Genomic DNA, 27,789 nt, shown 5'->3' with positions numbered 1-27,789 from the left:
GAGCTGGACCCAGACAATCTGACATTGATGACCTATCCTATGGATAGGTCAATAATCGTACCCTCCCAGAAAACCCCTCCCAGGAATTGATTCAAGACAGCTCCATTTTCAGATGAAATGTGTGATGATCAGTTTCTGAACTCCACAAAAAAACATCTCTATTGGAAATCTTGAACAATCAACACATTTCTCCATCAGTGACTGATGCAGGCATTGCAGAGCAAATACCCTCTTCTTGAGCAGCTCTTCAGAATGGCTAATAGTGGGGGTCCTACCCAGGAGACATGCCTCTATGACACCCATATGACCTAGCAAGACATATTTAAAGAGGTTATCATTTTGGGGCAACCCCTTTTATTATAAACAGTTCTTCGTCTTCCGTAAATCATTGTGCCTGTACATACGTAGTAAGACTGTGTACCATTCATTTTTTACTTTATATCTAATGCAACAAAAAGAAATAAATGTAGATAATACGAAAGTAAATCCACTCAGAGAAGGTTTCATGTATTTGGGTTTAATGTATACTTGGAAAATAAGAATTAGAATAATAGAAAAAAATCTCACCTTTATGATGTCTATGGGACCATTAGCAACTTTTATTGTAACAAATGGTTAACTGTATCTCTTATAACATTATCCATACATAGCAATTGTATATGCAAACCCACATATCACTGACCAAGCAACAGAACATGTTGGATATCATAAGCTTCATTAAATATAAAAAGATAGTCTATGTGAAAAAATGTAAAATATAGAAAAACAAATCCTTTTAAAACTGTATTGATTTCATTGCTATATATAGATATATATGAACCGCAATATAAAAATTAAACATAAAACATCACAATAAAATGTTAAACTTAAAAAGTCAAAGAAATAACCTATCATCCACAATGGCAATGTATACCCTGAACATGACTCGCAATCAGAAGAGAGGTGAATTTAAAAAAAAAGTTTAATTTGAAATAATTTTATTTTGGGGCGGATCATCATTTTATATGCTCACGGTTATCCATAAAAAAAAAAAATGTATGTCCATCGTGCTCATGTAATAATATAGAACTTCTGATAATCTAAATTTATGGGATGTCAGATTGAATATCTACCTAAAAATCTGGAATTTGTGATTAAAGGAACCTATGTGGTCACATAATATTTTTTCTAACGCAGACTATTCTATTGCACCCTCAAACAATTTACATGACTTGGAACCTATCAAAGTTCTTCTCAAATTTTCAATAGTGTACACAATGTTAAAATACGGAAACCATGGCACCTGTAGTTTTGGCACATAAATATTGCTGGTCTAAGGATGTGACATGACATACCTAGAAAATAAATATTGCAGTTGGTGCATTTAGGAAGAGGAATGTAGAAACTGGAAGAAGGAAACTAGAAGTAGCAATTACAGTCAACCCCTAATTCCATGTAAAATGTTGTCTATTTTAGTACAGTGACGCACCAATAATGGTAACAGGGCTTTTTTATTGCAAGGTGGTGGGTATTTTTGCATCCATGTTTTTTACGTGCATCACCATGATACAATTCTGTGACATACATCTGCAAAAGTCAACATTGATAAATAACATTCAGTCTCACCTGCATTGTAGGCACCTAAAATATACAAGATATTGATGGACATAATATGAGACAATCAGTTTAAAGAGCAAATGAGAAAAAAGCTATCTTCATACAAGAGCCATGTCATTCTAAGACCTGAGATGTATGTAGATACATGTTGGTGAAGTTCTAAAGATGCAACATAGAATGTCCTACCTGTCTGATAGCAAAACAAAAAAATACTGTTCTGCCTAAAAACCAGCTTCTTTCATCTCATAGTCATTCTAAATGTGTTTCCTAAGGAAAGTACCACTTGGTCACAGTCTGGTGAATATGGCCATAGCACAATGAGCTAGAATTAAGTCATCTTACTATCCTATAGTCAAATGTACCACATAAGTCCCGTGAAGGAATGATGACCGCATGCAATCTTCATTAGTTCTAACCGCACTGTAGAAGGGTGTTCAAACAACACTTTCACAGGTCTTCCAAAATGAAGGACACTGTCAAGTTCCCACCCCTTGGCAGATGATATTTCTTATGTTTACAAGGCTGCTGTGTACATCTGCTTCTATATTTTGCCAAACATGTACATAGAAAATCCCCAGGATTAATTTCAGCCACATGAGATCACAGTGAATCGCTTTGAAATGCAAGACATGTTATGAAGGACAATTCCAAGTAGGAAGACCAAAACACATGCAACTAATATGACAGTGCAAACTCCAGACCAGGTAGAACTTTTAACAACTCCTCTTCTCTCATGTTCCTCCTCTCCAATATCTGGTGTCATTGCACCTTGCAGTGGTTGTTGTTCCATAGGCATAGTCACTACCGTGACTGGTTTTTGCTGGTTTCCTGGTAGTAATCTGCAGCCTATATCACCAGGCAACAAAGCTCTTTCTTTGGTGACAGGAAGAGGCCACATGTAACATCCGTTGCTTGGCAATTTAATAAAGACAGGGGTGTTTTCTGAAGTGTGAGGGATTGTGATAACTGCAACAACATCTGGATCATCAGGCAATTGTGAAACAGAATATCCAGGGGGTAGCCTTGTCACACCTCGGCACCAGGGGCATCTAAGGTCTTTCTGACTAGCCCTCATTTGCTGTAGACATACTGAACAGCAAGTATGTTTGCAATCAAGCAGTTTGGGTCTTCTTCGAGGACTATAGTAATTAAAACAGATTTGACATTCTAAGAGAGAATCCTGGGACAGAGTTTCCATGATGAAACTGGCCTAATTATTCGGGCAAATGGTTATTAGCCTTATTTTCTGTACGAAGATACGTTTCAGGTAATATGCAAGACGTCAAAAATATCTGTAAGAGGGTAAAAAAAGAACAATTAGAAACTGAGGCTCAGTTATTTGCAGAGAACGTATGACAGGTTAAACTGCCCCATACACATTAAGGCCTCCTGCACACGACCGTTTTTTCCCCCCGTTTACTGGCCGTTTTTTGCGGTCCGTATACGGAACCATTCATTTCAATGGTTCCTCAAAAAAAACGGAATGTACTCCGTATGCATTCCGTTTCCGTATTTCTGTTCCGTTTAAAGATAGAACCTGTCCTATTATTGCCCGCAAATCACGTTCCGTGGCTTCATTCAAGGCAATGGGTCCGCAAAAAAACGGAACACATACAGAAATGCATCCGTATGTCTTCCGTTTCCGTTCCGTTTTTTGCAGAACCATCTATTGAAAATGTTATGCCCAGCCCAATTTTATCTATGTAATTACTGTATACTGTATATGCCATACGGAAAAACAACGGAAACAAAAAACGGGACAACGGATCCGTGAAAAACGGACCGCAAAACACTGAAAAAGCCATATGGTCGTGTGCAATAGGCCTAAAGAGGACCTTTCATCCGTTTTGACATAGGCTAATTATGGTATTACCTTGTAGGGCAACCCCCATTGATGCAATGGGTGTTTTTTATTTCTTCAAACCCCCCCCCCCTCCCCCTGTTCGTCCGCTGTGGCTCCCCAATGATTTGGCGCGCTGTATTATAATGAGCATTAAACTCGCAGCGGGGAGGAGAAGCAGTCTTCTGCTGTGGGCATCTCGTTCTCCCTGGCTGTGAGCGCGATCCAATCAGAGCGGACCGCTCACAGTCAGGGAGAAGGAATCTCGCTCCTTCTCCCTGGCTGTGTGCGGTCCGCTCTGATTGGATCGCGCTCACAGCCAGGGAGAAGGAGACGCCCACAGCAGAAGACCGCTTCTCCTCCCCGCTGCGAGTTTAATGCTCATTGCGAGTTTAATGCTCATCATAATACAGCACGCCAAATCATTGGGGGGCCACAGCGGATGAATGGAGGGGGGGTTAAAAAAATAAAATAAAATACACCCATAGCATCAGTGGGGGCCGCTCTACAAGGTAAACAAATGAAAGGTCCTCTTTAACAAGGGGTTTTAACATTTTAGCAATCATCAACATGAGGCAAAAAAGGTTGCACATAACTGCTTATACTTTGACTTATGATCAAACAGCCACCATAAAGCATCTATTATCTGACAGTGGTGTATATTTTAGGAAATCTATAAAACACCCTTGGAAAGGGTAGCGAAGGGTTGGGTCAGGGAACTGCACGCAGATTCATGTGCATGGAGCATGTACTGTACCTGTGTACAGCTCCTTAGTCCACAGTGCACTGCTATGGAGGCTCCATTGCGCTCCTTATATACAGAGGTATTCTCCCCCAGGAAAAATGCCTTAGGTGAATATACAGTACATGTGCCATCTAAAATGGGTGCACCATTATATTTCTTACAGAATTAGACAGAAAACAATAGCCCTGTGTACCTCTATATTGTCCAAAAGTTAAAGGGGTATTCCAGTTGTTAAAAGTTAACTATTAGATTGGTGGGGCTCCTTTCATCTGTCATGTTAGTTAGGGAATAGTGCCGTCCTTCTTCTTTCACCTACGCCACTATCCCTACCTACTTGGACAATCCTTCCTAAATGATGGCCCCGAATTGGTCGATGGTCCCTAACTTAACTGAGCGAAGGGGTATAAACAAAAAGAGTTACAAATAATGGCTGGCAAAGACAGAAACTAAAGGTAAAATGTCAAAGTCAAAACAGGATATATATCACAGAGTCAAATAACAGGCAGGGTCAATACCAGGAGGTAATGTCATAAATATAATCGGCAGTCAGAGACAAGGTCAAAGTCAAGATCCAGGAGTTCCAAAATGTTCAAAGGCTAGTGTGGCAATGAAGACAAAAGGTATCGTCAGGATAGGTCATCAATATCTGATTGTTGGGGGTTTGACTCCCAGAACCTTGACAATCAGCTAGAATCAGTTAGAAGGAGCCATGGTGGTCGGTCAATCACTGCAAATCAGTCTCATATGGTGTACACAGAGATGGGGCCACTTACCTGAATGATACAGCTGCTTCAAATAGCTGATCAGTGTGGATACTGGGAGTCTGATACTGACAACTTATCTTGAGGACTATACTTCAACTTGTGTGGTCTAACTAGTCATGGGTTGAACAATCCAACTGTGTAATGAAGTGTAATACTTGAAAGTTTTCCAAACGTTATAGAAACACAGTTCAACTGAAAGCACAGGGCTTCCCATGTAAGGATAAACTAAATCCCACATTTGTCTTTTTTAACATACATTTTGAATCCAGTGCCTTTTCAATCTCTCTCTATTGAATGCAAGCGACGGCAAATATGTATTTGTTTAGATCTGCTTTCCTCAGATCTAGCAGGAAGTTTTCTACGGGATCACAAAAATCGGAGCATTACTGTGAACCAAAATAATTTATAATAACCCACATTTTCAAGCTTTTTACATCCAAAGATCATGCATGAAAACACAAATGAATACATATTAATGGTCTGGAGGCCTGCAGCCCTAAAAATATACCCACTAAATATGCTTGGAATGTTACAGGAAATTCTTAAACGTAGAGATATTTGAAGACATGCTAATTTGTCCAGCAGTACTAGGGTTTCTAGAAGACTTCAAAGGGAATGTGTCATTGAACTATACAGATTATTTAAATGTGGGTTTATGGTAAGTTTTTAAGAATGTTTGTGGATGTTATTTATAATTTTGCATGTTGATTTATTTATACTTTTTACAAAAATCCTGCATTTTTTAGACTGGCCGCTAAGTCTAATAATAGCTCACAATCCCTTTTCTGTACATACCACTCTTCAGCATTCATCCTACCATTTCTAATATATAACACAGGATGGGCCATTTACAATAGGTGAGGTCACCGCTTATCCACCCCCTGCCTGCACAACAAACTCTACACAGCTCCCAGAGCATGTCAGGAAAACTCTCCAATAGACATTAATGAGTGCCGTCCAGTCTATTGGGCCATGTGGCTGCTATAAAGCATTTCTCTAAATGCTGTTGACAACAGCCAAGTTGGTTGCCCCCATAATCAGGTTCAGAAAATAGGCGATACATTCCCTTTAAGCAGTATTTCTAAATACCACAGCTAAATGGATAGCAGTTGTATAAATTCCCCTGGGCCCTATGTCTTGACTGATAGCTATTCCTCCCAACTCCCCCATACACAGGCATGCTTGATTCAGTGGAGGAGAAAGTCGTTGATCTCCTGCCAAAATAAAAGGATTGGGAATTAAAATTTCAACTTGTTCAATCCTTCTTTCCCTCAAAAGTCAGGTGTTTGTCTCTGGTTAGTACTGGGAAGACAGTGAGAGAACTGGGGCTGCTGCTTAGGCCTCATGCACACAATAGTTATGCGTTTTGAGGTCCGCAAAACACGGATGGCGTCCGTGTGCATTCCACAATTTGCAAAACGTCACGGACAGCCATTAATATAACTGCCTATTCTTGTCCGCAAAACGGACAAGAATGGGACAGGTTATATTTTGTTTGCGGACCGCCGAACGGAGCAAAGGATGCGGACAGCACACGGAGTGCTGTCCCCATCTTTTGCAGCCATATTGAAGTGAATTGGTCCGCACCCGAGCCACAAAAACTGCGGCTCAGATGCGGACCAAAACAATGGCCCCACACCACTCTATCTACCCACTGTGTCTCTTTAGCTCTGTGAAGATAGAGGGATGAGGCTGACGCCCTAGGCAAAGATCCATTTTGCCGCCCCCTCATGTCACTCACTCACTCACTGACAGACACACATGCACTCAGACACTCACTGAATGATGTACACAGAAACTCACTGACAGACACACACTCACTCACTGACAGACATACACCTACCCACACACAGAAACTCAACCGCGCTGGGGGCGGCTCAAGAGCCGCTCGCCCAGGGCTGCAGCCCCAGTCAGGGGGAGCGCACCAGGGCGCCCCTAGCAGGCCGGCGCCCTAGGCGAACGCCTAGTTCGCCTATATGGTTGCACCGGCCCTGGGCTGACTGTATATATGCAGGAACATGGTACACTTACTGGGAGAGCTAAACACTGGAACCCCACCCTTTTCACTATCTTCCCAGAGTTAAAGAGACTCAATGAGAACACAGAGGGGGGTGGGGCTGCAGTGTTAAATGCTGATATTAAAGTAGAAGGGAGAGCAGGCAGCAGATTATCTGCAGGGTCACATCAATTTTAGTAAACTCTATTAGACATTTAGGGAGGAAAGGCTTGAGTTAGGATACTTTCACACCTGCGTTAGGTGCAGATCAGTCTGGTATCTGCACAGACGGATCCGCACCTATAAAGCAAACGCTTGTATCCGTTCAGAACGGATCCGTTTGCATTATTTTTTTTTTTTTAAAGTCTAAGTCAAACCGGATCCGTCCTGACATACATTGAAAGTCAATGGGGGACGGATCAGTTTTTAACTGCACCATATTGTGTCAGTGAAAACTGATCAGTCCCCATTGACTTACATTGTAAGTCAGGACGGATCCGTATGGCTCCACATCGCCAGGCGGACACCAAAACGCTGTCCGCATCCAGAGCGAAATATAGGCGGAACGGAGCCAAACTGATGCATTCTGAACGGATCCTTATCCATTCAGAATCCCTGAAACGGATCTCACAAACGGAATTCAAAACGCCAGTGTGAAAGTAGCCTAAAAAGGCAGAGGCTAGGGCAGGGAGACCAGAGGCAGGCTGAGAAGCCTCTGCATTATACAGTTATCCAGTCTCTTCAGCCTTCAGGAGCCTTCTGAAGATGGATTCTCCTTAGCAACCAGACAGGGGGAGACTTTACATACAGTTTTCTAATGAACATTAACATAGTTCCCTAATCAAGTCTAATACACTAACACACTCACTGGCCATGTACATTAAAAAAACAAAGCAGTTACACTGTAAAACAGTGGAGAGATGAATACTAAACATAAAGTACAACTTTCTCTTTGTAGGTGGAGTGACAGAACACGCTCTAATCTCCCTCTGCACCAGCTCTGCATACTTCCTTCGCTTCTCTATTCATCATCCACACACCATAGAGACGTACTGTAAAGCCAAACCTAAGCGCTGACAAGGCAAAAATTGATTTGGCTTCCCTTGCAGAATCATCAGATCACTCCAGATTATAAAGGGAGCTCCAGATATAGAGAATTTCTATTTAAACAATGTCCTAAAATATACTGTACGTAGATTCACCACTCAAGAGGGCTGTAGCCTCTTCCAACAGCTTAGGGCCGGGGGTGCCAAAAGTCAGACCCCCACCGATCAGATACTGATCACCTATCCTGAGGATACAACAATCAATATTCTAGTCCTTTTTACCTCTCATATGATATTAGCTAGTTTCTGCAGAATGTGAGGAACAGGGATACCGTCAGGGTCTTGTAGCTGGAAATCACTGGTATAGTTAGTTATTGTCCAGGAGCTGGAACAGGCGCGGACCCATTCATTTTCAATAGGGCCAGAATGTTCTGTCCGCATTTGCGGATCCGCACTACCAGATCCGCCAAAAAATAGAACATGTCCTATTCTCGTCTGCAATTGCGGACAAGAAAAGGCATTTTCTATGAGGGTGTCGGCGATGTGCGGTCCACAAAATGCGGAACGCACATTGCTGGTGTCCGTGTTTTGCAGATCCGCAAAACACATACGGACGTGTGAATGGACCCTTAGAATGAGCATCTTCAAGGTGAATAGACCAATCAAAGTCCCAATCTCTTTTAGGCCCCTTTCACACGGGCGAGTATTCCGCGCGGATGTGATGCGTGAGGTGAACGCATTGCACCCGCACTGAATACCGACCCATTCATTTCTATGGGGCTGTTCAGATGAGCGGTGATTTTCACGCATCACTTATGCGTTGCGTGAAAATCGCAGCATGCTCTATATTCTGCGTTTTTCACGCAACGCAGGCCCCATAGAAGAGAATGGGGTTGCGTGAAAATCGCAAGCATCCGCAAGCAGGTGCGGATGCGGTGCGATTTTCACGCACCGTTGCTAGGAGACGATCGGGATGGAGACCCGATCATTATTATTTTCCCTTATAACATGGTTATAAGGGAAAATAATAGCATTCTGAATACAGAATGCATAGTAAAATAGCGCTGGATGGGTTAAAAAAAATAAAAAATAATTTAACTCACCTTAATCCACTTGCTCGCGTAGCCCGGCATCTCCTTCTGTCTCCTTTGTTGAAGGACCTATGGTGAGCATTAAATACAGTTACAGGACCTTTGATGACGTCACTCCGGTCATCACATGGTACGTCACATGATCTTTTACCATGGTAATCCCAGGTGGTAGAGATGGGGACTTTGCAATCTATTGGCCCAAGGGTGAAGGGAATTTGTAATTGCCTGGTCGTCAAGTTGGGTAAAGAGAGATTAATATATTATTCCCTGTTTGTCCAATGGAAATAACTGTAATCTTCTGTAAACAGATAAAAGCTCAAGGAAAACAGTGGTATGTGAAGAAGCTAAAGATTGCTTTATGCTGCAGCAGCAATAACATATGCTATTTTTGGATTTTTTTAATGAAAACATGACAGTTACACTTTAAATGTGAAAATGCATATGTCCAGTATAAACAGAGGACGGGCCCAGTGAATCATTTCCTCTGGTTTGCCCAAGGAAATTTACACCAACGGCAAATAAGACTTCCTGGTCTGATTCTCTACATGATTTCCACTGCTTGTTTGTATTAGTTTCCATGGTAGGTTCCATGGTAGGTAAACCATTAGAACCCTGGAATTAAATCCTTCTGGATTATCTGTTTACAGAAGATTACAGTTATTTCCATTGGACAAACAGGGAATAATATATTAATCTCTCTTTACCCAACTTGACGACCAGGCAAGTACAAATTTCTTCACATACCACTGTTTTCCTTGAGCTTTTCCCCTTAGTTACGGCTGTTTTGAACCCTACAATATGAGGATCTTCTCAAGATGGCTCCTCTGCCAGTTCTCTGAGGCCAAAACAGCCTTCCCTCACTTCACATACAAACTTGCATTAACCAGCAGCTCTCTGCCAGCCAATCAGATTGGATTACTGAGAGACACGCCTCCTCACTCTGAAGCCTAATGCAGGCATGCAGTGTGGAGGACCGCCCCCTGTCTTCTGTTTACACTAAAGCCCTAGCAATGGTCTTTTAGGGACCAGTGGAAAGGGACAAGGGACTTGGGTTGCACTGGGTATCGAATTATCAATACCCAATCGATACTTTTGTACCGGTATCAATTTGATACTGGGATTTGCCTTTTACCGATACTAGACTGCACTACTGCGCAGCCAAGTATCACAGAACATGGCACGCGCTGCTCTTAGTGTGCGCGCCATGTTCCCTCAGCAGCACAGGGGAGAAGGAAGCAGTTTCTGCCACTAATGAGAGGGGATGGACTGTGGCCACTGCGCCACCAATGAAGAAAATTTAAGTTTAATACAGATACAGTAGGCGGGTGCTGTCGACAGAATTACATAGCAGGCACCTGACCTCTATGACAGGTATCTGCAATCAGCGGCAATTAACCCCTCTAACTTCAGCTCCCTGTCAGAGTTCGGTTGCCGACTATGTGATTCTCTCGCCAGCACAGCACAGATACAGGAGGCGGGTGCCAGCGGCAGAATCACATAGCCGGCACCCGCTTCCTGTATCTGTATTAGACGTTAATTATATTCATTGGTGGAGCAGTGTGTCCCCCCCCCCCAGTATTAAAAACATTGGTGGTGCAGTGCGCCCTCCCCCCACCATTAAAAAAACATTGGTGGCGCAGTGCGCCCCCCCTCCCAGTATTATAATCATTGGTGGCAGTGGCCACAGAGTCCCCTCCGCCCTCTTCATTGGTGGTGCAGTGACAGTTCTGATTGGAGCCCCGGCAGTGAAGTTATGGGTGAATAGGACAAGGTATTAAAAGATCCCAGGTTCTAGCCCCTAATGGGGGAAATATTTATTTAATAAAAAGTAAAAAAAAAAAAAAAACAAACACCAAAATATTAAACGTATAAATCACCCATTTCCCAATTTTACATATGAAATATATAAACAATAAATAAATAAACATATCACATATCGCCATGTCCGAAAAGTCCAAACTATTGAAATATTTGAAAAAAAATCTCCTATGCGGTGAACGCCATAACAGAAAATAAATAAATAAAAACTGCGAGATTCGCCATTTTTTTTGTCACCTTGTAGGACTTGTTCGATTATGGGTCGGACCCTCCATAAAATGCGGAATGCACGGGGCTTTTTTGGTGTTTTATTTTTTTTCGCGTGGTATTGAGTATCGCAATACTTTTTTATGGTATCGAAATCTAATCTAAATTTTGCTATCGTGACAACACTACAAGGGACATTAATGAAAGCTGTTATATGGTACTGTAATTACAGATCTTTTGCCAATCATTGACAGAGTAACTCAGGTATACATGCATAGCTCTAATAATCTAGCATTGCACAGTTAGGACATATTATCAATACAGTTTAATAGGATACCTGGTAGTTATAGGTTCCAATGTTAGCTCCAAATATCCCCTGCTAGACCTCAGGGGCCCTATTTTATAATGGGCCTGTGATTGTGTCAGAGCTTGGGCCTACCAGAGGATCCTATGGTACTCTGGTGGGCTACTCCAGCCCTGTTGGCAGTTCACTTAAGGATGACTGGTCACCTCTTTTAACTAGCTTGTTTTAGTAACCACTAACCATGTAATAATAATTCTGGAGCATCTATTCTCATGACTCTATGCTGCGAACTTCCTCTTTTATTCCTGCTAGAAGTTTATGAATGGAATTCCATCAGTCATCAATAAAGGTTCACCTGAATGTTACCCGTTGGGAGTGTGTCCATGCACAGTCTGACAGTGGCAGCACTGATTGGGTAGTGGCAGATTGTGCAGGGACACACCCCCAAGTGGTAACGCTCAGTTGCACCTTTATTTAATACTGCACTGGCAGTCAATTCATAAAATTGTAGAAGGAATGGCATAACAGAGTCATAAGAATTGATGCTCAATAATTGTTATTACATGGGGAATGCAAGTAGTTACTAAACACACATCAGGAGAGGCGACAGGTCCTCTTTAACCTGTTCCGGACTTACAGGTACGCCCTGATGTCCCGGTACTTAAGGAAACAGGGCGTACCGGTACGTCCTATGTATTTCCGATCACCGCCGCTCGGGCGGTGATTGGAACCCGATGCCTGCAGGCACCTGGGGACAATGCGCTGGGGCAATGCACTGGGGCAATGCGCTGACACCCCCCCCCCCTTGTGTAGGCGATCGCAGCAAACCGCAGGTCAATTCAGACCTGCGGTTTGCTGAGTTTCGGGGTTATTCGGGTCTCTGGTTTTGAGCCTGTGATTCCTGATTTTGTAGGCCAACCAGGAATCCAGATTTCCGCAGTGGGCTTCACTGAATAGGACTACTTTAGTCTTTTTTTCAGTGACCACTTTGTAAATCTAATGGTGGAGCAAACAAACTTGTACGCCCAACAGTTTGTTGCTTAACACTCGGGCTTCTTTTTGGCTAGGCCCGGTGGCTGGACTCCGGTCAGTGCAGCCGAGATGAGGACATTTTGATGCCTCGTGCTGCACATGGGCCTAGTCAAGAAACCTAGTGTCAGGCATTACTGGAGTGGGGACGTCCTCTACCAGACCCCACTTTACAGTACGGCCATGACACACTTCCGGTTTGAGGCCATCCGGAAATGCCTGCATTATTCAGATAATGCAGCATGTCCCCCCCAAGGTGATCCTGCCTATGACAGCCTGTACAAAATCAGGCCGGTCATCGATCACTTTGGGGCCAAATTTGTACAGGCCTATGTACCTGGAAGGGAGGTCGCGGTTGATGAGTTTCTCATTGCTTTAAAGGGGAGACTCCTTTTCCGCCAGTATGTTCCCTCTAAGCAGGCGAGGTATGGCGTGAAGCTGTACAAACTTTGTGAGAGTGTACGAGGGGCAAGATTCCCATATTCAACCCCCAGAATGTCCCCCCACTCTGGGTGTTAGCGGGAAACTTGTGTGGAACCTTATGCACCCACTGCTAGATAAGGGTTACCACCTGTACGTGGATAACTTTTATACTAGTATCCCCTTGTTCCAGTCCCTCGCCGCCAGATCGACGTCCGCTTGTGGGACCGTGTGGAAAAATCAACGCGGCCTCCCTACCCACCCCCTCCAGGTACCTATCCCCAGGGGTGCGACCCGTGCCCTTACCAGTGGAAACCTGTTGCTGGTCAGATATAAGGACAAGAGGGATGTCCTTGTACTGTCCACAATTTATGGTAACGACATCACCGCTGTCCCTGTGCGAGGTACTGCGGCAACGGTCCTCAAGCCCGATTGTATCGTCAACTACAATCGGTATATAGGAGGAGCTGATCTCTCTGATCAAGTCCTCAAGCCATATAATGCCATGCGCAAAACCCGGGCATGGTACAAAAAAGTTGCGGTCTACTTGGTACAGGTTGCCTTGTACAACTCTTTTGTGCTGTCCCGGAGCGCTGGCAACACAGGGACATTCCTTGAGTTCTATGAGGCAGTCCTCAAGGCCCTGATCTTTTCTGACCGGGAAAGAGCAGGCCGGAGTACCTCAGGAACTGGAGGCGCCCGGATCGTCCCTGGCCAACACTTTCCAGGTGTGGTCCCCCATACTGGAAGGAAGGGACGGACCCAAAAAAGTGCAGAGTGTGTCACAGGAGGGGGATACGGAAGGACACCACTACTCAGTGTGACACGTGCCCCGATCATCCGGGCCTCTGCATTGACGGTTGCTTCAGGGAGTATCACACTTCCATGGAGTACTAACTTTATATCCCAATTTAGCCACTGACAATCGGATAAAAAACTATGGTTCTCAGACTTGAGACACTAAAATGAAAAAAATAAAAAATTCTAAAATATTATTTAGTAAAACTTAAATAAATAAAAAAGTTGACATATTAGGTATCGCAGGCGTACGTAAGAATATGCTCTATAAAAATACCCCATGACCTAACCCCTCAGATGAACACGGTCAAAAAAATAAAATAAAAACGGTGCAAAAAAAATGGTATTTTTTTGTCACCTTACATCACAAAAATTGTAATAGCAAGCGATCAAAAAGTCATATGCCCCCCAAAATAGTGCCAATAAAACCGTCCTCTCATCCCTCAAAAAATGAACTCCTACCTAAGATAATCAGCTAAAAAATAAAATAAAAATGACTCTTAGACTATGGAGATACTAAAAAAAAAATTTGTTTATAAAAAGATAATATAGTGTAAAACATAAATAAATTAAAAAAAGACATATTAGGTATCGCCACGTCCATAAGAATCTTCTCTAAAAAAATACAGCATGACCTAACCGCTCAGATGAATACGGTCAAAAAAATTAAATAAAAAAACTCTGCCAAAACAGCAATTTTTTGGCAAATTTTCTATTTTAATCCGTTTTTTTCCCAGTAACAAAGCAAGGGTTAACAGCCAAACAAAACGTAATATTTATTACCCTGATTCTGCAGTTTACAGAAACACCCCATATGTGGTCGTAAACTGCTGTATGACCAAGGGCGGGCGCAGAAGGAAAGGAACGCCGTATCGTTTCTGGAAGGCAGATTTTAATGGCCTTTTTCTTTAGGTACCATGTCCCATTTGAAGCCCCCCTAATGCACCCCTAGAGTAGAAACTCCATAAAAGCGACCACATCTAAGAAACTACAACCCTCAAGGTATTCAAAACTGATTTTACAAACTTTATTAACCCTTTAGGTGTTCCTCAACAGTTTATGGCAAATGGAGATGAAATTTCAGAATTTCTATTTTTGGTAACCTTGCCTCACAAAAATGTAATATAGAGCAACCAAAAATCATATGTACCCTAAAAATAGTCCCAACAAAACTGCCACCTTATCTCGTAGTTTCCAAAATGGGGTCACTTTTATGGAGTTTCTACTCTAGGGGTGCAACAGGGGGGCTTCAAATGGGACATGGTGTAAATAAACCAGTCCAGCAAAATCTGCCTTCCAAAAACCAGTAGTTTACGGCCACATATGGGGTGTTTCTGCAAACTACAGAATCGGGGCAATATAGCATTTTGTTTGGCTGTTAACCCTTGCTTTGTTACTGGAAAAAATGGATTAAAATGGAAAATTTGCAAAAAAATTAAAATTCTCAAATGTAATCTCCATTTGCAAATAACTCTTGTGCAACACCTAAAGGGTTAACAAAGTTTGAAAATCTGTTTTGAATACCTTGAGGGGTGTAGTTTCTTAGATGGGGTCACTTTTATGGAGTTTCTACTCTAGGGGTGCATCAGGGGGGCTTCAAATGGGACATGGTGTAAATAAACCAGTCTAGCAAAATCTGCCTTCCAAAAACCATACGGCGCACCTTTCCCTCTACGCCCTACTGTGTGCTCGAACAGTAGTTTACGGCGTTTCTGCAAACTACAGAATCGGGGCAATAAATATAGCATTTTGTTTGGCTGTAAACCCTTGCTTTGTTACTGGAAAAAATTAAAATGGAAAATTTGCCCAAAAAAATCTAAATTCTGAAATTTTATCTCCATTTGCCATTAACTCTTGTGGAACACCTAAAGGGTTAATGACGTTTGTAAAATCAGTTTTGAATATCTTGAGGGGTGTAGTTTCTAGAATAGGGTCATTTTTGGGTGGTTTCTATTATGTAAGCCGCACAAAGTGAATTCAGACCTAAACTGGTCCCTAAAAATTGGGTTTTTGAAAATTTCTGAAAAATTTCAAGATTTGCTTCTAAACTTCTAAGCCTTGTAACGTCCCCAAAAACTAAAATGTCATTTCCCAAATGATCCAAACATGAAGTAGACACATGGGGAATGTAAAGTTATAACTATTTTTGGAGGTATTACTATGTATTATAGAAGTAGATAAATTGAAACTTGGAAATTTTATATTTTTTCCAAAATTCTGGTAAATTTGGTATTTTTTTTTTATAAATAAAAAAGATTATTTTTTTTTACTTCATTTTACCAGTGTCATGAAGTACAATATGTGATGAAAAAACAATCTCAGAATGGCCTGGATAAGTCAAAGCGTTTTAAAGTTATCACCACTTAAAGAGGACCTTTCACTAAAATAAAAAATGTAAACTAAGTATACAGACATGGAGAGCGGCGCCCAGGGATCTCCCTGCACTTACTATTATCTCTGGGTGCCGCTCCGTTCTCCCGGTATAGGCTCCGGTATCTTCATATGTTTGGCTCAACTGGGTGGAGCCTGCCGGCGTCTCCTTCTCCCAGGCTGTAGCGCTGGCCAATCGCAGCGCTCAGCTCATAGCCTGAGAGAAAAAAAACAAAACTCTCAGGCTATGAGCTGAGCGCTACGATTGGCCAGCGCTACAGCCTGGGAGAAGGAGACGCCGGCAGGCTCCACCCAAACATATGAAGATACCAGAGCCTATACCGGGAGAACGGAGCGGCGCCCAGGGATAATAGTAAGTGCAGGGAGATCCCTGGGCGCCGCTCTCCATGTCTGTATACTTAGTTTAGATTTTTTATTGTAGTGAAAGGTCCTCTTTAAAGTGATACTGGTCAGATTTGGCCTGGTCCTTAAGGTGAAATATGGCTGTGTCCTTAAGGAGTTAAGACTAGACAGAAAATTATCTACCGTATTTTCCCGTGTATAAGACGACTGGGCGCATAAGAAGACTCCCAACTTTTCCATTAAAAATATAGGCTTTGGGCTATACTCACCGTATAAGACTACCCCTGCCTGCCCAGCCCTCCCTGTCTCCAAGACTATCTTCTTCAGTCTTAGGAACTGACCATGGCAGCCAGGGCTTCAATAGCGTCCTGGCTGCCATGGTAACCTATCTTTTTCTTTTCACATCCCCAGTTTCCCACATAGGAACTACTAGGGGCTGGGAAAAGATGGTAGGTCCATTGCCATGGGGGATCGGTGGATGGCACTGTTATGGAGGGGATCTGTGGATGGCACTGTTATGGAAGGGATCTGTGGATGGCACTGTTATTGGGGGGGGGAATCTGTGGATGGCACTGTTATGGGGAGGGGGATCAGTGGATGGCACTGTCATGGGGAGGGGGATCAGTGGATGGCACTGTCATGGGGAGGGGGATCAGTGGTTGGCACTGTCATGGGGAGGGGGATCAGTGGATGGCACTGTCATGGGGAGGGGGATCAGTGGATGGCACTGTCATGGGGAGGGGGATCAGTGGATGGCACTGTCATGGGGAGGGGGATCAGTGGATGGCACTGTCATGGGGAGGGGGATCAGTGGATGGCACTGTCATGGGGAGGGGGATCAGTGGATGGCACTGTCATGGGGAGGGGGATCAGTGGATGGCACTGTCATGGGAGGGGGATCAGTGGATGGCACTGTCATGGGGAGGGGGATCAGTGGATGGCACTGTCATGGGGAGGGGGATCAGTGGATGGCACTGTCATGGGGAGGGGGATCAGTGGATGGCACTGTCATGGGGAGGGGGATCAGTGGATGGCACTGTCATGGGGAGGGGGATCAGTGGATGGCACTGTCATGGGGAGGGGGATCAGTGGATGGCACTGTTATGGGGAGGGGGATCAGTGGATGGCACTGTTATGGGGAGGGGGATCAGTGGATGGCAATGTTATGGGGAGGGGGATCAGTGGATGGCACTGTTATGGGAGGGGGATCAGTGGATGGCACTGTCATGGGGAGGGGGATCAGTGGATGGCACTGTCATGGGGAGGGGGATCAGTGGATGGCACTGTCATGGGGAGGGGGATCAGTGGATGGCACTGTCATGGGGAGGGGGATCAGTGGATGGCACTGTCATGGGGAGGGGGATCAGTGGTTGGCACTGTCATGGGGAGGGGGATCAGTGGATGGCACTGTCATGGGGAGGGGGATCAGTGGATGGCACTGTCATGGGGAGGGGGATCAGTGGATGGCACTGTCATGGGGAGGGGGATCAGTGGATGGCACTGTCATGGGGAGGGGGATCAGTGGATGGCACTGTCATGGGGAGGGGGATCAGTGGATGGCACTGTCATGGGGAGGGGGATCAGTGGATGGCACTGTCATGGGAGGGGGATCAGTGGATGGCACTGTCATGGGGAGGGGGATCAGTGGATGGCACTGTCATGGGGAGGGGGATCAGTGGATGGCACTGTCATGGGGAGGGGGATCAGTGGATGGCACTGTCATGGGGAGGGGGATCAGTGGATGGCACTGTCATGGGGAGGGGGATCAGTGGATGGCACTGTCATGGGGAGGGGGATCAGTGGATGGCACTGTTATGGGGAGGGGGATCAGTGGATGGCACTGTTATGGGGAGGGGGATCAGTGGATGGCAATGTTATGGGGAGGGGGATCAGTGGATGGCACTGTTATGGGAGGGGGATCAGTGGATGGCACTGTCATGGGGAGGGGGATCTGTGGATGACACTATATAGCATCTTCTGCTATATGTGTCATTCACAGATCCACCCCATGACAGTGTCATTCATAGATCCCCCTCCCTTTAACAGTGCCATCCACAGATCCCCCTCCCTATAACAGTGCCATCCACAGATCCCCCTCCCTGCTGCTCACAGGAGTATACATTTATAAACTGTAATCTGTATCCTGCAGTAACTTTAAGTTTAAATCAGCGCTCATCTCTTTACTACCTTACACTCAGCTCCGATAACAGGCAGTGCGGGCGGCAGTGCTCACTCACTGCCGTCACCCGCCTGCGCCGCCTAGTGGGAGGAGCAGGCGCGTGACGTCAGTGAGTTAGCGCCGCCTGCACTGCGGGGCCCTGTATATTCTAACCCCCATGCAAACTTCCCCGTCACCATGGGAACGCCTGGGGGCTAGACTATACCCGGCGTATAAGACGAGCCCCGACTTTTGAAAATAATTTCTAGTGTTAGAAAGTCGTCTTATACGCCGGAAAATACGGTACTCAGAGGTCATCTCAGATAGAGGAATCTACAGTTGTGCCTTAGGGCCCATTTACACGGGCAGATTATAGGACCAATTATCAGCAACAATTGTAATTTGCCCTTGTAAAAGTGCCACCAATCACCCAACAAACAAGTAAAACATTCATTTGGCAGGTAACACAATGATAGTGTATGGGGATGAATAACCGCAGTAACAATCATACATCCCAATGAGGAGAGATGACTTCTGTATGTAAATGCAGGTCACAGAAGTGAGCAACGGTCAAGGAATGAATGGTTCATTCCCAATCATCGCCTTTTGTATTGGCCCCTGTAAATGGGCCCCTAGTCACTGTCTTCACTGGCCCACATTGGCAGTTTCCTGGGAACCCTAATGGTATAGGCCCTTCACCCCTACCTCCGTACACAAATAGTAAAAGGGTTGTGAGGCCTTGCAGCCAACACCTCTTTCCATAGTCAGGGGCAGTGCCAAGTTAATAAGCCTGTGGGGTAATAGGAACCAAAAGTAGGACACACATTATTAAGGGTCATTATGCCACCTGATGACTACTAAAACATCTTATATGTCCATACCTTGTCTTTTCTGACATTTAAGGGTGGTTCAAAGGTTAAATCAAAACACTGGTGGTCTTGGATGGCCCCTGGAGGGTAAGGCTACTTTCACACTGCCGTTTTTGGCATTCCGTTTGTGAGATCCGTTCAGGGCTCTCACAAGCGGTCCAAAACGGATCAGTTTTGCCCTAATGCATTCTGAATGGAAAAGGATCCGCTCAGAATCCATCAGTTTGCCTCCGTTCCGTCTCCATTCCGCTTTGGAGGCGGACACCAAAATGCTGCCTGCAGCGTTTTGGTGTCCGTCTGACGAAACTAAGCCAAACGCATCCGTTCTGACACACACACAATGTAAGTCAATGGGGACGGATCCGTTTTCTAGGACACAATACAAAACGGATCCGTCCTCCATTGACTTTCGACTTCCGTTTTGGCAATGTTAAAGATAATACAAACGTTGTGAACGGATGCAGAGGGTTGTATCATCTGAACGGATCCGTCTGTGCAGATCCATGACGGATCCGCACCAAACGCGAGTGTGAAAGTAGCCTTAAAGGTTCACTGTCAATATTCTCATGGTCCTAGAAAGTGCAGGAGATAATTTCTACCTAGTTCCCGGTGGGTTACTTCTCTCTAGGTTCCTGTGTTATCCACCTATGACAGAAAGCTGAATGTGACCTGCTGACCATGTTCAGCTTCCTCTTCCTCCACTGTACTGGATTATTGAGACAGTAGGGTGATTAGATCAGGAAATGATCTCTATGATCAGGTAAATCAGTTCATGGCCGCTCTGTCTGATCACTAACTGGTCTGGGGTCTCTTGCACATACATGCCCTTTAATGTTGACCTCCTGCCCTAGACATGGATTCTGCTCAAGTACCACCAGGGCAATACTGAAATGCCAACAGACCAATGCCCACAGCACCAAATATCCATCTGACACAAAAACTAAACCTGTACAGATACACCTCTGTGCTTCCTTTTAGACATATTTTAATAATCAGTATTGGCATATGGTCATTCTCCCCAGCTTTGCAGTCTGAAAAAAAAAAGTCAGTATGAAAAACATATCAAATATGGAGTAGCCGGGTGAAAAACTACCTGTGAACAATTCTCAAAAAAAAATAAAAAATAAAAAGAACCATGTGAATGTGTAAAATACATTACATAGCTGTATGGCGACATAGGAAAGACTAAATGTTACTGTCTGTCCTGTAACTGGGTTCATCTCGTAGCTCCTTACTATCTTATATATGTTCTCACAATGGCCTGCTGTAGGGGTTTACGCTGCATTTGAATGCCAATGCAGCTGATTTAGCAAATTATTTGCACATTTGCCATCCTTTCTGACAAGCCAACCATGAAAAAGTAAATCTATTTAATCAATCAAGCAACTGGGCTTAATGAGCCACCAGAACTATCCGTAGATGTGAACTCAACTCTGCAGAATCAAAGGAGAAAAAGGGTTAAGTATTGAGATGTTTATCCTGGTCTACATCACCGTCTACACAGGTTTTAAGAAACATCTGTATTGTATGTATGGCATCTCGGCTAAGCTGTTACATTGTCACTGCCACCCACAGGCATTACTGGAAACAATAGGATAGCATTATAAAGCAGACTCTATAGTCCACCTGAAAGTAGTCCACCCTGAGCTGACATCATAGGCAGCCTACAGTATAACGACGCGTGTAATAGCCAACAACACGTATGGGGATTGAGATGCCTACGGGTTTGCAATGTTACATGCACCAAGGAATATGTGCAGAAAATCTCAATGCTAGCAACAAATATAACTAAAATACATAACAAATGTGCACAGCGCTGGATTCAATAGTCCACATTCCCTGCCAAAATCCTCCAGCATGACATCAGGCAAGACTCTGTGCCTTGAGCTATACCTCCAGCCCCATGTGTACACCTACCTGCTACAGACATGCAGGGGCAAGTCCTGGTTTCTAGCTCCAGATAGAAGCCTCTGGGTGTCCCACAGGGAGTCTAGCTGTCCATGCCAGGCTCCCCAGTGACCATTACCTGGATCTTCTCCTGCAGAATGCTCTCAGCTGCTGGTGCTCAGTGTTATGCAGGCAGGAGGGGACAAGCTCAGGGCTTTGTTCTGCCAGACAGGCAGCCAACCCAATCCCAACATCCCTCTCGCAAACTCAATGCATTGCTTCGAAGATACCAACCAGGGTGGCATTCGGTCGCCCCAGCTCTGCTATGTCCTAAGGACAACAGGCTACAGCGGATCCCTGCTGCAACACAACAGCTGGGCACGTCCAGCAACATTGTGCCCATACGTGACAATGCAGCAGTGGCATCCTCAATCACAGGGCATGCCCTAAAGACATGCACTCACTATAGAGACAAACTCACAGAGACGTGGGCACACAGGGGTCCATAGTGGCAGTGCCAGCACAGCACCCTGCAGAGGATGAGCCACTCACCTGGTGATGAACACACTGCCCCGGAATCCCAGCGCTGACAGCTCCAGCACTGCGTTATGTTGTGTCTGGGCTGCTCCCTCCTCGTCACGCTGCTGAGCTGGGAAAGGAAGGGGAGTTCCTTGTGTCTCTGCCTGTTACAGAAGACTCATAGAAAGTAGTGGCTCCAAGCTTCCCCTCACCCACACAGCCCCTAATATCCAGTGTGCCCAGTCCAGGCAGTACTGGCAAGATCACTGTGTTCATAGCCCAGTAACAAACAAGTGGAATTAGTCTGGAGTGAAGCACCACCCCACCAGTGCCATATGGTCCTGGTTAAAGGGACCAGCAAGAATTGTGGTAATTGTCTGGACAGCTCTCCTAATGTCAGTCACAATTTAGGGTGGAGCGAATCCAGCTTCTGATCATAGATCCAAAGTCGATTTGTCAAAAAACTTCTGGCGTCATTTATCAAACCGGTGTAAAGTAGAACTGGCTTAGTTGCCCATAGCAACCTATCAGATTCCAACTTTCATTTTTCACAGCTCCTTTGGAAAATGAAAGGTGGAATCTGATTGGTTACTATAGGCAACTAAGCCAGTTCTACTTTACACCAGTTTGATAAATGACCCTATTCGTTTGTAATGCTGTTTCCGTCCAGCATTTACAATGTATTAGCTCCGTGTAGGAAAACTTCTTCTCGTCCGAAGTTGTGTGATACCTTGGTAAATGACTTCAGTATTCCTATCTGTGGATTTCAAAACATTTTAAAATAGGAATCCAAAGTCAGCTTTGGTACAAAGGTACCCGCCAGCAGTGATGGCCAGTTTGCGTGTTCGCCCGCGAACACATGCGAGCTGCCATCTTAATTCACAAGTCCGGCGATGCACAGGTAAGTCCTTACTTGTGCCTGTACGCGAGCCGGTCTGAAATGCGGTCTCCGGGTGCAGGCAGTTCCGAGAACAGCCCGATGAAGGCCCCCGGAGGCTGTTCTCGGTACTGCCTGCTCCCGGTGACCGCATTTCATTTTAGATCGGCTCGCGCACAGGCACAGGTAAGGACTTACCTGTGCATCGCCAGACTTGTGAGTTAAGATGGCAGCTCGCATGTGTTCGCGGGCGAACACGGCGAACTGGCCATCACTGCCCGCCAGTATCGAAGCTGACTTTGGATTCTTATTTTAAAATGTTTTGAAATCCGCAGATAGGAATACTGAAGTCATTCACCGAAGTCTCGCACAACTTCAGCGGAGGCGAAGTTTGGCTTCATGGAGCAGATACATTGTAAATGCTGGACGGAAACAGCATTACAAACGGGGTCATTTATCAAACCGGTGTAAAGTAGAACAGCATCACAAACAACGGGGCACATATATTCATACCAGTGTTTTAGTCACCGTTCTTAATAAAGCCCTAAACTGGCGAAGGATCCGCTGAAGCTATGAAGAGGTGCAGGCCTCTCCATAACTTCAGCATGTCCAGCGTCAGCTCTAAATGTAAGACAACTTCTAAGCGGTCTCATATTTAGATGTTTTTCTGCGCCTAAAACAGGCGTAGAAATTGGTGAATGAGACAGGCCTGCCATCCCGCCCCGTTCCCTGCCCATGCCACGCTCACAATTTAGCTCACAAAGTTAGTTGCGCCGCTATCTGACCCCCAAAGATTTTTAACAAATCAACATCGGATCTTTGATCAAAAGCTCGATTCGCTCAACTCTAACAATATGCCTAAAGGCCTTTTTCACACAGTCAGTATTTGGTCAGTATTTTTGCATCAGTATTTGTAAGCCAAAACCAGGAGTGGGTCCAAAACACAAAAGAGGGCCAACTTTACGGTAAGAGCAGTGAGACTATGGAACTCTCTGCCTGTGGAGGTGGTGAAGGTGAGTACAATAAAGGAATTCAAGAAGGGCCTGGATGTATTTCTGGAGTGTAATAATATTACAGGCTATAGCTACTAGAGAGGGGTCGTTGATCCAGGGAGATATTCTAAATTGCCTGATTGGAGTCGGGAAGGAATTTTTTATTCCCCTAAAGTGAGGAAAATTGGCTTCTACCTCACAGGGTTTTTTTTTTTGCCTTCCTCTGGATCAACTTGCAGGATGACAGGCCGAACTGGATGGACAAATGTCTTTTTTCGGCCTTATGTACTATGTTACTATGTAAAAAAACTATTTCTATGGCTACTTTAACATCTGCGCTTTGGTTTCCGCTCTTGAGATCCAGCAGAAGATCTCAAAACCGGACCAAAATGGTTCTGTTTGGCTTAACACATCAGGATGCTTCCGCTCCATTAGGATGAGGTTGTATTAAATCGAGATGAAGTTGTATTAAACCATGTAAGTCAATTGGTGACAAATCCGTTTTTTTTAGGATCCGAAAAAAAACTGATCCAGCACCATTGGCTTACATATTTTATTTTTGTAATGGATCCACAGCTTGCAGCAGTTTTGTGTCCGGTCACAAAATGGAATGCTACCGGAACGGAAGACATCCTGATGTATCTTGAACAGAGCATACCCCATTTACAATACAATGGTCCTAAACTGAACCATTTTGGCCCGGTTTTGAGATCTTCTGCCAGATCTCAAAACCCAGAATGCCAAAAAGTTGATGTAAAAGTAGCCTATTATAGCTTTTCTCTGTAGGTCACACTCCTGGCTTTGGCCTCATGCACACGACCGTTGTGTGCACCCGTGGCCGTTGTGCCGTTTTCCGTTTTTTTTTCGCGGACCCATTGACTTTCAATGGGTCCGTGGAAAAATCGGAAAATGCACCGTTTTGCAGCCGCATCCGTGATCCGTGTTTCCTGGCCGTGAAAAAAATAGGACCTGTCCTATTTTTTTCACGGCCAACGGCTCACGGACCCATTCAAGTCAATGGGTCCATGAAAGAACACGGATGCACACAAGATTGGCATCCGTGTCCGTGATCCGTGGCCGTAGGTTAGTTTTTATACAGACGGATCAGTATATTCTAACACAGAAGCGTTCCCATGGTGATGGGGACGCTTCTAGTTAGAATACACTACAAACTGTGTACAAGACTGCCCCCTGCTGCCTGGCAGCACCCGATCTCTTACAGGGGGCCGTGATCAGCACAATTAACCCCTTCAGGTGCGGCACCTAAAGGGGTTAATTGTGCTGATCACGGCCCCCTGTAAGAGATCAGGGCTGCCAGACAGCAGGGGGCAGACCCTCCCCCCCCTCCCCAGTTTGAATATCATTGGTGGCCAGTGCGGCCCCCCCCCCTCTATTGTAATAATAGGTTGGTGGCCAGTGCGGCCCCCCCCCCTCCCTCTATTGTAATAATTTGTTGGTGGCACAGTGTGCGCCCCCCCCCCCCCTCCCTCCCTCTATTGTAATAATTCGTTGGTGGCACAGTGTGCGCCCCCCCCTCCCTCTATAGCATTAACAACATTGGTGGCCAGTGTGCGGCCTCCCATCTCCGCTGGGGCTCCGATCGGTAACCATGGCAACCAGGACGCTACTACAGTCCTGGTTGCCATGGTTACTTAGCAATAGTACAATAGTAGAAGATTCATACTTACCAGCTGCTGCGATGTTCGTGTCCGGCCGGGAGCTCCACCTACTGGTGAGTGACAGGTCTGTGCGGCGCATTGCTAAATGAACTGTCACTTACCAGTAGGAGGAGCTCCCGGCCGGAAGCAGACATCGCAGCTCCCAGGTAAGTATGAATCTTTTACTATTGTACTATTGCTAGTAACCCGCTGCCACCAATGATCGGGGGGGGGGCGGAGATGGGAGGCCGCACATTGGCCACCAATGTTGTTAATGCTATAGAGGGAGGGGGGGCCGATGGGGGGCGCACACTGTGCCCCAAACGATTTATTACAATAGAGGGAGGAAAGGGGGGGGGGCGCACACTGTGCCACCAACGAATTATTACAATAGAGGGAGGAAGGGGGGGGGGCGGGGGGCGCACACTGTGCCACCAACGAATTATTACAATAGAGGGAGAAAGGGGGGGGGGGGGCGCACTGGCCACCAATGATATTCAAACTGGGGAGGGGGGGGGGGGTCTGCCCCCTGCTGCCTGGCAGCCCTGATCTCTTACAGGGGGATATGATAGTACAATTAACCCCTTCAGGTGCGGCACCTGAGGGGTTAATTGTGCTGATCACGGCCCCCTGTAAGAGATCGGATGCTGCTAGGCATAAGGGGGCAGTCATGTACACAGTTTGTAGTATATTCTAACTAGAAGCGTCCCCATCACCATGGGAACGCCTCTGTGTTAGAATATACTGTCGGAAATGAGGTTTCACTATCTAACTCATATCCGACAGTATATTCTAACATAGAGGCGTTCCCATGGTGATGGGGACGCTTCAAGTTAAAATATACCATCGGATTGGAGAAAACTCCGATCCGATGGTATAAAAGGGACTCCAGACTTTACATTGAAAGTCAATGGGGACGGATCCGTTTGAAATGGCACCATATTGTGTCAACGTCAAACGGATCTGTCCCCATTGACTTGCATTGTAATTCAGGACGGATCCGTTTGGCTCCGCACGGCCAGGCGGACACCAAAACGACTTTTTTTTCATGTCCGTGGATCCTCCAAAAATCAAGGAAGACCCACGGACGAAAAAAACGGTCACGGATCACGGGAAAACGGAACCCCGTTTTGCGGACCGCAAAAAAATACGGTCGTGTGCATGAGGCCTTTGGCTTACAAATACTAATGCAAAATACTGAGCAAATACTGACTGTGAAAGAGGCCTTTATGTGATTATCAATCTTTTCTAGCCCCTAAAAAAAACTTTGTTTTAACTATGCATATAAATTGAAAAGAGCTCAAGTGGCTGGACTTACCTGTGCTGGAGCCCAGCCGTGCCCATCAGAACGGAGCCGACCAGAGGGCCCCTTTCACACAGGTGAGAATTCCGTGCGGGTGCAATGCGTGAGGTGAACGCATTGCACCCACACTGAATCCGGACCTATTCACTTCAATGGGGCTGTTCAGATGATCGGTGATTTTCACTTGTGCGTTGCGTGAAAATCGCAGCATGTTCTATATTCTGTGTTTTTCACGCAACGCAGGGCCCATAGAAATTAATGGGTCTGTGTGAAAATCGCAAGTATCCGCAAGCAAGTGCGGATGCGGTGTGATTTTGCGCATGGTTGCTAGGAGATGATGTAAGTAAATTAACATGGTTATAAGGGAAAATAATAGCATTCTTAATACAGAATTCTTACTAAAATGGCTTTAGGGGTTAAAAAATAAAAGATAATTAACTCACCTCATCCTGTTGTTCGCGCAGCCGGCATCTTCTTCTTTTTTCAGGACCTGCCAAAGGACCTTTGATGACGTAATCGCACTCACACGTGGTGAGCGCGGTGACGTCAGCACAGGTCCTGCTGAATGAAGATAGGACCTTTGATGATTTAATTTCTATCTTCATTCAGCAGGACCTGCGCTGACGTCACCAAAGGTTCTTTGGCAGGTCCTGAAAAGAAGAAGAAGATGCCGACTGTGCAAACAACATGAGTTAATTTTATTTTTTTATTTTTTACCACCTAAAGCCACATTTTAGTAATCATTCTGTATTAGGAATGCTATTATTTTCCCTTATAACCATGTTATAAAAAAAAAAATGAACATCGGAACGCAATCACAGTCAAAACTGACTGCAATTGTGAACCTACTCGCACAATTTTCCCTGATCGCAGATGCAACTCATCCGGACCTAATCATGACACGCTCTTCTGCAAGGGACCTTATTCTTTCCACCTCCTTACCTTGGCAAGGTCATCATGGGGCCACTTGAAATCTCGGTAGGCGCTCATCTCCTTTTTGTGCGCGCCTGCAACATATTTTACCTGCTGCTAGGAGTGGCTTCAAAAACTGTGCATGTTCCTGCAACGTCCCACTAAGCCACGCCTGGGGTATCCCTTGCCCCTTGGGAGGTTTCTATGAAATATGTCCCTCTTATAGA

The 27,789-nt window shown here is 45.1% G+C and overlaps 1 protein-coding gene across 2 annotated transcripts; it reads right to left on the bottom strand.

Annotated features, from left to right (window-relative positions):
• Window positions 1-160: 160 nt before the first annotated feature.
• RNF152 (ring finger protein 152) lies at window positions 161-22,033 on the bottom strand. Of its 2 annotated transcripts, none has more exons than XM_040432778.1 (2): window positions 21,854-22,033; window positions 161-2,888 (listed from the first exon to the last, which is right to left on the bottom strand). In XM_040432778.1, exon 2 carries the CDS (start codon window positions 2,792-2,794, stop codon window positions 2,183-2,185), a length of 612 nt encoding a protein of 203 aa, XP_040288712.1. In that variant the 5' UTR covers window positions 2,795-2,888; window positions 21,854-22,033; the 3' UTR covers window positions 161-2,182. The 2 variants fall into 2 exon arrangements, with proteins under 2 accessions (XP_040288712.1, XP_040288713.1); XM_040432779.1 differs by lacking the exon at window positions 21,854-22,033 and adding an exon at window positions 21,332-21,451.
• Window positions 22,034-27,789: the final 5,756 nt, after the last annotated feature.

This window comes from Bufo bufo, chromosome 5 (assembly GCF_905171765.1).
Source record: "Bufo bufo chromosome 5, aBufBuf1.1, whole genome shotgun sequence".
Lineage (NCBI taxonomy): Eukaryota > Metazoa > Chordata > Amphibia > Anura > Bufonidae > Bufo > Bufo bufo.
The sequence above is the reverse complement of the archived record's forward strand: the minus strand, read 5'-3'. Positions and strand labels throughout refer to the sequence as shown.